We start from the raw sequence: 12,267 nt of genomic DNA, 5'->3' as shown, positions 1-12,267 counted from the left end.
AATAGGAGCACAAGAATTAGTTTCAAAATGTACTGGAGTGTGATCCTGGGCAAGTCACTTAACCCCAACTGCCTCGCTAAAAAACAAAAAACAAAAAGCAACAACAACAAAAAACCAAAATGTACTGGAGGTTCCTGAATTTACATAACACAAAGCATCTATCTCAGAAAACATTTTGGTTTTAAAATGGATCATCTTTTTTTTTTTGGGGGGGGATAAGCAGCTTTATTGGGAAGCACAGTGAGACAGAGAAACAGAGTGAGACCAGAGAATGAGTGGGATGAAAAGAGCTCACCAAGAAATGATGTTCCAAAATGGCACCCACACTATCATATTCAAAGGAACTCTCTTTCCTAGAAGGCAATGGGCTGAGTAGACTGCACAGTCTGCTGGGAAATGTAGTTCCCAAATTCTATTAAGACTACCATACCCATACCAACTTACACGGTCATGACACATAACCCCTTTCCCCCTTCTCCCGCACAAATTACAAAGGAAATTTTAAAAAATCACATTTTCCAGATACCAAAATGGTCTTCAGCATTCGGCTCAAAGACCATACATCTTCAGAAAGCATTGTCCCTCAGTGATTCAATCTAGTAGGTAAGAAAATAGACTTCCTCAGGACAATAGGGGTCCTTTCCTCACTTCACCACCCAATTTGAGCAAAGGGTGAATGGGGTTGGGACTGCAGGGCTATCTTCCCCCAGCACAATATGGCATCCAAAGCTTGATGAGAGAGCTGGGGTAGTGTGACTTGGGGGGAGGAGGGCCCAGGATTCAGTCAGAGTCAATGCTGGAAGAGGAGGAGGAGGAAGAATGTTTGCTATGTTTGTGATGTTTATGCATTTTCTTATGAGCCTTCTTCATTTTTTTCTTCATCTTCTTATCCATCACTATACCTGACCCCACTACCCCTGGGGCCAAGGGATTCACAGAAGGCATACCAGGGCAAGGAGGTGGGTAGGGACCTGGGGGTGGGCAGCCCGGGTACCCTGGCTGCTGCCCAGGATCAAAAGCATTACCAGGAGGATAAGCTGGATTCCCTGGGAAACAGCCAGGTGGAGTAGGAAAGGTACCTAGAGGGTAAGCAGGATTGGTTGATGGTGGGTGAATGGGGTTGGTAACCCCAGGGCACCCAGAAGTTGAAGGTGGCATAGGAGCCCCAGGAGGGTACATCCCTGGCTGTCCTGCACTGGGGATCCACACAATCCACTGTTCTGTTCCCTCTTTGCTTCAGCAGGAGTCAAAGTCCTCCTCCCTCCTTGTCTCCCCTCCTCCCGGCGCCTTCTTGGATCATCTTTAATAAACTCATTTCCATCAGTCTTTGGTGCTTTTAACCATGTATACAGAGGTTCAAACAAATAACACACCTATCCTTTTGGCGATATTCACCATTCACTTTCATGAATAGAAAATAATTCTCTAGGTCAGCTAGGTGTCACAGTATATTGAGCTCCCAGCCTGAAATCAGGAAGACTCATTTTCCTGAATTCAAATATGGCTTCAGACACTTACTAGCTATGTGATTTTCAGCAGTCATGTAGCCCTGTTTGCCTCAGTTTCCTCATCTGTAAAATGATCTTAAACAGGAAATAGCAATCCATTCCAGTATCTTTGCCAAGAAAACCACAAAGAGTTGGACATGACTGAAACCACTGAACAATAACAGCAAATGATTCATTGCTATGAAGCCTGGGGAAATCAATAGGATTCTTTAATAAATTACAGTGGGATTTAATCCCTGCCAGTGCTCATTATTATACAAACAGGCTTTCTCTTTTTTTCTCTGCCTCAGAAAGCATTCCTATATTTGTAAATTTCCAGGGCCACAACCAAAGTCTTCCAGTCCGCAAGGTGATAATCTGTGTGTCCATTGAAGAGGTTGGTCTTTGTATTTTTCTTTTAGAACTGGCATGATGGATGGTCAGCACCACTATGATAAATTTTATTACTATATTTCAACTGTAGATAAGATATTTTTCCATACAGATATAATAACTGAATGGAAAAGATGAAATGTTCCCTAAGGAAGTTTAGTGTAAAAACATAACTTTCAATCAACTAACACTCAGATATCAATTCTCAGTCCTGTGAGAATTTGGAGATCCATTCTACCATTTATAAATGTTTTTCATTCCTTGATTATTGAGAGGTTCATACAGAGTGCTCATGTATTGGAAAATAGTTAACAAATTATTGTATATGAATATAATGAAATAGTATTGTGTCATAAAAATGCCAAAATGGACAGTTTCAGAGGAAATGGAAATATTTCAATGAACTGGTGCTGAATGAAGTGAAAAGAAACAGGAGAAAGATTTATACAATGACAAAAATAGTATAAAGAAAAACAACTTTAAGAGACTTTAGGATTTTGATCAATGTAGTGATAAACCACAACATAGAAGATTATAGGCCTGATCTCTCCCAAATTTCAGTCAGAAAGAATGTTAAATTAAGCCTCTCAACAGATTCTGGAGCTGCAAAACTTGGAAAAAAAACTTGAGTGAAACAATTTTCTGACTTAATGTAACCTATAAGATCTTCAGGAAAAGTCTGTTTCATCTGGGTAAAAGGAGAGCACAGCTCAGTGCAGAGGGTGTGTGCAGAAAAGGCTCTTAGCCATAGCACAGATCATCAGCTGAGGACTGGAGGTCCTAGCTCAGCAAGCTGGTGGCACAGCAGGCCAGTTGTGAGGGCACCAGCTCCAAATACAGAAAGCAATCTGGCAGCTGGGGTATCTGCTACCCAACAAGCCCAACTAGGCTGGGGTACTTCAGTGCAGTGAGCAAGCTGCAAGCTGGTGACACCTCAGAGCAGAGAACCAGTGACTTGGCCTCTAGCTCTCAGCAAAAGAAGCTTGGAACAGTGCACAATGTACCCTAGGAGTAGAACTCAATCTTAAAAAGAACAAAAGAGGATAAAATATGAATAAAAAACAGAAAAGAACCCTCACCATTGAAAATTACTATGGTGACAGGGAGGATTAAAACATATACTCAAAAGATAACAATAATAAAACACCTACATGTGAAGCCTTAAAAGGGAAGAATTGGTCTCAAGACCAAAAATCCCTCTTGGAAGAATTAAAAAAGGATTTTTGTTTTGGTTGGGCAATGATGGTTATGCGACCTGACCAGGGTCACACAGCTAGTAAGTGTCAAGTGTCCAAGGCTGGATTTGATCTCAAGTCCTCCTGAATCCAGGGTTGGTTCTTTATCTACTGTGTCACCTAGCTGCCCCCTTTAAAAAGGACTTTTTAAAACCAAATAAGAGAGGTAGAAGAAAAATTGGGAAAAGAAATGAGAGTTATGCAAGAGAAAGTCAATAGCTTGGAAAAAGAAAATAATACTATAAAAACACAACTGGCCAAATGGAAAAGGATATGCAAAAGCTGACTGGGGAAAATAATTCCTTAAGAATCAGAATTAGGCAGATGGAAGCAAATGACTTAATGAGACAACAGGAAGAAGCAAAACAGAATAAAAAGAATACAGAAGTAGAAGGAAACATAAAATACCTCTTTAGAAAAACATCAGACCTGGAAAATAGATCCAGGAGGGACAACCTAAAAACAATTGGACTACCTGAGGGCCATGATCAAAAAAAGAGCCTAGACAGCATATTTTATGACCTTATCAAGGAAAACTGCCCTGATGTCTTACAACTAGAGGAAAAATTATTCATTAAAAGAAACCACCAATCATCTCTCTCTCTCTTTCTCTCTCTCTCTCTCTCTCTCTCTCTCTCTCTCTCTCTCTCTCTCTCCCCTCTCTCCCTCCCTCCCTCTCTCTCTCTCTCTCTCTCTCTCTCTCTCTCTCTCTCTCTATTTCCCCTCCATCTCTCTTTTTGCTGGTTGATGAGGATTAAGTGATTTGCCCAGGGACACTCAGCTAGTAAATGTCAAGGGTTTGAGGCTGGGTTTGAACTCAGGTCCTCCTGAATCCAGGGCTGGTGCTTTATCCACTGTACCATCTAGCTGCCCCCAGGGATCATCTCTTGAAAGAGACCTCAAAAAGAAAACTCTAAGAAATATCATAGCTAAATTCCAGAATTATCAAGTAAAGGAGAAAATCCTGTAAGTATACAGAAAGAAGCAATTTAAATATCAAGGAACAACAATCAGAATTACACAAAACCTGGCAGCTTCAACATTAAAGGATCAGAGGACTGAGATTATGATATTCTGGAGGGCAAAGCGACTGGGATTACATTCAAGAATGTATTGCCTGGCAAAATTATTCATAATCTTTCAAGGGAAAAGATGGGCATTCAATGAAATAGGGGACTTTAAAACTTTCCTAATGAAAGGCCCAGAACTGAACAGAAAATCCAATCTACAAATACAAGACTCAAGAGACACATGAAAAAGTAAAAAGGGAGGAAAAACAACAACATATTATTCAATAAGGTTAACATGTTTGCATCTCTACATAGGAAGAAGATACTTATAACTCTTGAGAACTGTATCTTTATTAAGGCAGATAGGAGAAGTACAGACAGAAGGTGTGTGTATAAGTTGATTCTGATGTGATATTTAAAAAAATACCTTAAGGGGTAACAAAAAGGATTATACTGGAGAAAAGGAAAGGGAAGGCAAAATGGAGTAAATCACATCACATGAAGAGGCACGTAAGACCTATTACAATAGAGGGGAAAAATAAAAAAAAAACAATAGAGGGAAAGAATTGAAGAGTGAGGATTATAGATGAAGCATGGGAGCTCTCAGTTCTCTTGCTAAAGAGATAGTGGATCTAAAATACAAAATGAGATGTACATTTTGGGACCTGATCAATATGGGAATTAGTTTTGCAAGAATAGGCCAATTTTTAAAAAAAGCATTTTATTTCTTTTTATTATTGAATGGGGAAAGGGAGCAGTGGGAAGGAGAAAGAAATATGTTTATATGTGTTACATATAGATAGGTATATATGTTGTGTATACTTACACACATAATACACGCATGCATGCATGCATACATACACACATATATTTTAAAATATCCTAGGTAAGTCACAAACCTCTATTTTCCTTACTTTTCTCAATTAGAAGTGGAGATTATAGCACCTACCTCACAGGATTGTTTTGAGGATCAAATGAGATGATATTTGTAAGAAACAACTTAGTATAGTGCCCGGCATGTAGTAAGCATTTAATAAATGCTTATTTGCTTCCCTTTTAAAGCTCTTAGCATATTACATGGCACCTAGTTAGCAAGTTAATCAATTTTTATTTCCTCTTCCACTTTATGTTATGGAGAGGATCATAGTCCAAACTGGAATTTTTGGTGATCCTATTCATTAGACTATTAGACAGGATATGGAAGAAACAAGGTAGTTAAGGATTTTTAAAGAAAAAATTCCAAGAAGAAAAGTGGAAGGCTAGGAAAATAGCTAATAACATTTATAAAATATTTTAAGGTTTACTAAGCACTGTACATATATCTCATTTTATCATCACAAAAGAATTGGGCAGGGAGAGATACTCTGATTAGCCCTACCTTTGTATATGAAGAAACTGAGGCAGGTGAAATGACTTGCACAGGGTCACATGGCTAAGTGTCTGAGGCTAAGTGTTTGGCCTTAGGTCTTCTTGACTTGATGTCCAGCACTTTATCTGCCAGGTCACGTAGGAGAACACTAGATTTATCTAGGAAAAGAGAGAATGGATTTTTGTTTTTGCTATATTTGATTTATATGCCATCATCAATTCTATTAATAACTGAGGTAAGTAAGCAATCAAGTACATTAGCAGTGATGATCATGGTTATTTCATTTAATTATGATTTTAATTTAAATTTTCTTTTCTTTTCAGAAAATAATTCTTGAGTTCCTAATGAACTCTCTGATTGCATTTTCAGTCTGGTTTTTCATGTTCTCTGCTACACACTTATACTACTTTTTTCCTGATAGTTTTCTTTAGTAAATGTAACACATTAAATGCATAATTATTGCCATATAACTTTTGTGTTCACCTTATCTCTCCAGTTAAGTCAAACTAGTCTTGAGAGCAAAGAGCATATTATATTTTTTCTTTGTACTCTCCACAACACCAACCACAGTACTTGGGGACATTGGAGGTATTCAGTAAATAATTACCTGATTGGTCAGCATTATCCTCATGATAATTTTTAATCAGCTTGAAGATTATTAGTGAAGTTGTGTCCCTAATGCCAAACAAAGTGAGCTTTCTGTCATTTAGAGCAGTGGCAGGGTAGGAAAGAAGCAGAATGCTGCCTCTCCCACCCTCAACCCTCTCCCCACATCTAGTGGCTTACCTGGCTATTCATTTTTTAATTACTTACTTTGTTGGCAGGTACACATTGCTTTGGGTTGTGTCTAGGTAATGGGGAATTACTAGTCCAAACCAGTATCAACACAGTCATAACGATATCAAATAGTACAGACTTATTATCATATATTTAAGGTCAAAAGGGAGCTTAGTGACCATCAAATCCAACCTTCTAATTTCACAGATTAGTAAAATGAGACCTAAAGGTTAAATGACTTGCCAAAGGTCACACCCAGTTAGTGAGTGACAGAACAAACATTCAAACCTAGGTTTTATGACTTCAATTCCAGTAGTTTTGCATTATACCATACTGCAATTAGTAGGAAAAACTGACTGCAATAATTACTCTGCTACATACTAGTTTTATTTTATTATCTTATTGTTCATATTTTAACTATTATTTTAATAATATTGGGCAAAATTGGCACAACTAGCTCTTTTGGATCTTGCTGCTTCAACATCTCCATCTCCATTTTTCTCTCCCTCTCCTTCTCCCTTCCCCTCTCCATCTTCATCTCCATCTATACCAGACCTATGAGCATATTGCTGTGGAGAGCACCAATTTAGATCAACAGTTATTCTGCAACTACTTTTTAAAATAGAAAGTTGCTTAGGGCACTGAGTGAGAAATTGATTTCTAGTGTCACATATTCAATATAGGTTGGATAGCTACCCATTCTACCATGCTTCTCCACACATGTGCCAGTATTAAGATGTTAATATGGTAAAAATAATAACATCATTAATACCATAAAGAGCAAAATTTACCAAGTGCTTTCACATACATATTTTATAGCTACACCTGGAACTTTGTGGGCATGGTCTAGGAATGATTATGTCAGAGACTGAGGGGGAAAAGAGAGTGGGAAATGATGGCAAGAGTTTGTGAGATGAGGAGAATGGGAAAGGAGCCAACTCATATTGAATGGCCTCAATTTTTTCACTAGAGTGAGTGGTGAGATTCTCAGCTGAGAAAGATGAGTAGGGCCAGGAAGAGTGTGGGAGGGTTCAGGAGGGAAGAGAAGTTTTGGAATATCTTCTGTGGGGAATGAAACATGGCATCAATTAAGGAGAAATTAAAAAGGAATGCCTCTATGCAGTAAGGGCTCACTTCAAGTTGGATAGCATACATTTGTAATATACCCAAATCTTGTCATTTCTATCTTCATATAGGTCTGTTTCACTCCACTCACATAGCCACAAACCTAGTTCAGACCATCATCACCTCTTGCCTGGACTACTGAAACAGCCTTCTAACTGTTTATACTGCCTTATATCTCTTCCCATGCTAATCCAGTCAGTTGTCAAGATGACTCAGAAAATGCCAGTGGCTTCCTATGACTTTCAGGATCGAATAGAAAGTCATCTGTTTTGCATTTACATTTCTTTATAATCTTGTTACTTTCTGCCATTCCAGTCTTTTTCCACATTATTCTTCTTTACTCAGTTAATGAATGATCCAGCAAACTTGGCCTACTTGCAGTTCTTTCTCACATATGACAGTGTATGTCCCATCTTTGTTCCTCCATACTGGCTTCCTTCCATGCCTGGAATACCCTATCCCCTCACTTCTAATTTTAAATTTCCCTCAATCCCATTAAGGCTCATTTCTTTCTTGGTTCCCTAGCTGTTGATTCATTTGTATTTTGGATTACTTTCCATTTACTCTGTACATATCTTTCTTTATATCTAGTTATTTTCATATTGTCATCCCTATAAGAATATGAACACCTTCATGGCAGAGATTATGTTTTTACCTTCCTTTGTATCCCTAGCACTTAACATTGTGCCTGATCATAGTAAGTGCTCAATAAATGCTTGTTGACTGTGTGAAGGACAACAGTTGTTACTAACTCCATTCATAATCTACACAATCACCCATCCATACAGGGGTCTCAAATTTTTGTTTCCTCCTTAGCTGCTTCTCAGGAACCAGTTTTTTCCTCTCTCTTATTTCATCCCTTTCCCTCAGAATTAAGGCTGCTCCAGAACACCTACCTTCTGACACTTTGAAAATATTCTGCAAAAGGACATCTCAGGAGAGATGATCATAAATTTTCATAAGGAGCAGATTTATTGCCACACAATAGCTGGTCAACATCTATTTGAAATAATGATAGAGTGATACATTTCTTTCTTTAGTAGGGTTCAAATATTATTTATTAGTAATTTCAATATTTGTTGAAATCAATACTTCGAATTTAACATATCCTAAACAAAACCCATTATCTTGCCATCTTCACTGATTCTTCCTCTAGACTCGCCTATTTGCCAATGTTTTTGTCTTTATGTAACCCAGCTTCTTTCCAAGTTGGGTCAAGAGGAAGCCTTTCGCTGTTTATAGAGGGAGACAAGACTCCTAATTGGTGCCGATAGCCAATAGTTACTAAACTTTTACTAAGTGCCTACTATATGCCAGGAACTATGCTAAGGACTGGGGATACAAAAAGAAGAGTACAAAGTCATAGGTATATTGGGGACTTTATAACTGTTTCTAGCAGTTCTTTAGGTGACATATGGATAAAGAAGTAGAGGGAAAAAAAGACTTGGAAATAGAAGATATGAAAGGTATATCAGTTGCGTCTTATATTTAGATTTGCTTGAAATTCTAGAATCTACTAGAATTGATTGCTTCTGATTTGATAGATCTCATCTCACTCCCAATGAAAGAGCTAATTCACTCTTGTATATGCTTTGCTGTAATTGAATCTGTATAGCTTCTTCAACTTCTATTTGTCGTTTTGCTTGGAAGATTTGCTCACTATGAGAACTTTGTGATGATCTTTTATGTAAATCAGTATTCAGTGAGAAGGGTCTAAGCTGGTAAGTCTAATTTAAGGGATGTTCTTCCCCATAAAATCAAGCAGGGAAGTGGCTATTTTGTCCCTATTTGAATGTAAGCCCCCTGAAGGCAGAAATTATCTTACTTTTAAAATCTGTATTCCCAGAGTTATGCATAGCACATAGTAAAAGCAGGATCAATTACTTTCATTCATTAATTCATTTAGCAAAACATTCAGTTTGCATGACACTGAAACTTTTAAGTGCTTTGTCAATATTGAATTTGGTTCTATAAATTTTTCCTCCTTCCTTTTAAGTGCCATGTAGAAGAACTATTTCTGGGAAGGTAAGAATAGGCCAGGTTATGGAGACCTTTATAAATGAAACAGGATTTTACATTTGATCCTAGAAGCAATAGAGAACCATTGGAGTTAATTGAATGGGGTTAGGGGAGTTCATGGTCAGACTTGCACTTTAAGAAGATCAATTTGTCAACCAAGTGCATGATAGATAAGAATGGGAATAGACTTAAGAAATGGAGATCAGTCATCTGGCTAATGCAATAGTCTAGGTGATGAAGGCCAATACCAGGGTAGTGAACCTTTTATGGAGCAAGTTCAAATGGGTAATATACTTGCCCTTTCAGTAAAACTTACTATCTACTTTAATGAGTGGACAATTGTCCTGACGACTGTGCTTTGAAGCCTAGGAAAAATCAGCAAGACTCTTTAATAATTCTCAGTGGGGTTTATTCTCCAGTCTCCTAGGCTCATTATCCAGAGATATATCCTTTCTTCTTTTTTTTTTCCTGAAAATAATTTCATATATAAGTTGTTATTACTGGGGCCAGAAGAAAAAAATCTATATAGCAAGAATCTTAGTGTGTCCTTGTCTCACTGAAGAAACTGATTCTCAAGGTATTATTCTAAGACTGGTAGGTTGAATGGCTAACACAGAAATACTGAGAATCTTATATTTCCATCATAGAACACATTCATTTCTATATAGATTTGATAATTGTATGAAAAAGATTTCACTTTTCCAATACAAAATGAACATAAAACCATAGTTCTGATTAGCTATTTACCTGGAAGACAATCCATGTGCTTATGAGAACTAGGAGATTCAGTCTATCACTGATAAAAGACCTTTATTACTTATCTTCTTGATTAAATGGGAGAATTTCATATTATTGACAGAAAGTTTTAAATTATTACATATATTCAATTAATATGTAGGAAATAAAAGGGAGAAAATGGTTTGAAATACTCAAAAATTTCAACTAGATGGGACAGTGGATAGATTGCTCAATATGGAGTTAGAAAATACTGAGTTCAAATCCTGCCTGAGATATTTACTAGCTAAGTGACCCTTGACCTCTCCAAAATTCAGTTTCCTAATCTTTTCTTTCTTTCTTTTTTTTTTTTTTGTGGGACAATGAGGGTTAAGTGACTTGCCCAGGATCACACAGCTAGTAAGTGTCAAGTGTCTGAGGCCAGATTTGAACTCAGGTCCTCCTGAATCTAGGGCTGGTGCTTTATCCACTGCACCACCTAGCTGCTCCCCTAATCTTTTAAATGAGGGGATTGGACTTAATGTCGTCCAAGGTTCCTTCAGTCTTTAAAATGATGATCCTATGCAGATCTCACAATTTAAGGGAAAGGGCAAGAGGACCCAGGATATATCTGCAAAGAGAGAATAGGACTTTATCTGACTTTTATATAGACTGTTCAATACCAACTAATAAGATCTGGGGGCTAGAATTGGGAAGATAGGAATGGTTGTGACATTTTATTTTATTAGGACTTTTCTTTGATTGTCATACTTTGATTCTTCAATTACATCCAGGAAGTATTTATCTGTTTATTGAGTGCCCGAAGAGCTTCCTGTTTGTATATTAAGCCTGGTTCTTGTTCTCCAGCCCACATAGCTAACTCCCTAAACTACTATCTTTCTGTTAGTAGAGTACTATTCAATGCTTATTTTCTAATTATTATTGTATACTAGAGTCTTATCTCCTCAACTAGATCAAACTATTCTGGAGATTAGAAACTTTGTTTCATATTATTTCTTTGTATCCTATATTACCTAGCACTGTACTTAGACATATGAAGATGGTAAATAAATACTTGACAAATTGATTTATTGATCAGGTAACTTCCCCCTTCTAGATATGGTTGAAGACTAGTGGGTATATGATACTGTGGCCTTGGAACTAAGATGGCCAAAATTCAAATCCTGTCTGTGGTACAAACTAGCTGTTTGCAAGTTGTTTAACCTCTTAGTGCCACCATTAACTTTTTGAAACTATCAGTTACAGATTACTTGATTACTGGAATTGATAAAAGGAATTACCATGATAGAAGAACCCTATACCAATAAAAACAAAGATACAAAGCTAAGATTTGAATAGAACGTTTGAGGCTGTGTCTTACCAATTCTGTCAGTTCAATGGGGGGATAAAAAAGAATCAGAGTATTCAGCTTCCTCTTAACTTATTTTAATTTCTCCCCTTCTCCTTCCCCCCAAATAAACAAAAAACAAACAAACAGAAAACAACCCCTAGTACATAGCTGGGGAGGCAGGCAGGCCACTAGCATTTATTAAATGCCTATTATGTGATTTAAAAAATCAGCTTCTTTTGGTGCTAAACACTTAATTTCTATACAAATGATGGTACAAGTTCTAAATCAGTGTCAAGAAAAAGTCATGGTTAAACCACATACAACCTTTATGGGCTGTGCCAATTGCCCTTTCATGTGTACAACTGTCTTCAGTATTATTATTTTGTTATCTTTGTTATTTTTGGATCGCATCTATGTTTGAAGGGCACAGGAGATTCTTGATGAGAAACTCCCTCTAACAACAGTAAATGTACACCTACTCTACAAATCATGGTCTTAGAAAGTTTTTATGGGGCAATGAGAGATTAAATGACATTTGAAGAGTCAAATATTCAATATGCATCAGAGGCTAAATTGAACTCCTGAAGACTTTGAGGTTGTCTCTTTATTCAATATAAAATGTTTCCTCTTATTTTATTAATATTATTAATGCAATTGTGTATAATTGATGGAGCCCACTTTCTTAAGTTTAGTTAAAATATATGAAGAAGCATTTTTTCAAAAAGATATTAATCACAGTAAAAACAATTTCAGCAACAATCCCTTAAAGAGCAAAATTTACATCATG

At 37.1% G+C, this 12,267-nt stretch overlaps 1 protein-coding gene across 1 annotated transcript; it reads right to left on the bottom strand.

The window, feature by feature from the left end:
- Positions 1–686: 686 nt before the first annotated feature.
- LOC122738524 (proline-rich protein 13-like) lies at positions 687–11,003 on the bottom strand. The gene is made up of 2 exons (XM_043980538.1): positions 10,918–11,003; positions 687–1,234 (listed from the first exon to the last, which is right to left on the bottom strand). The coding sequence occupies exons 1-2, from the start codon at positions 11,001–11,003 to the stop codon at positions 781–783; spliced, it is 540 nt and encodes a 179-aa protein (XP_043836473.1). The 3' UTR covers positions 687–780.
- Between the last annotated feature and the right edge of the window lie 1,264 nt (positions 11,004–12,267).

The sequence above is a fragment of the Dromiciops gliroides genome, chromosome 2 (assembly GCF_019393635.1).
Source record: "Dromiciops gliroides isolate mDroGli1 chromosome 2, mDroGli1.pri, whole genome shotgun sequence".
Taxonomy (NCBI): Eukaryota; Metazoa; Chordata; class Mammalia; order Microbiotheria; family Microbiotheriidae; genus Dromiciops; species Dromiciops gliroides.
The sequence above is the reverse complement of the archived record's forward strand: the minus strand, read 5'-3'. Positions and strand labels throughout refer to the sequence as shown.

Coding starts and splice junctions, on each gene's coding strand:
- LOC122738524 (XM_043980538.1), bottom strand. CDS start 11,003: ATGTGGGCTGGAGAACAAGAACCAGGCTTAATATACAAACAGGAAGCT. Junction 1,235..10,917: donor CAGATAAATACTTCCTGGAT/GTAATTGAAGAA, acceptor CTCCTGCTGAAG/CAAAGAGGGAACAGAACAGT.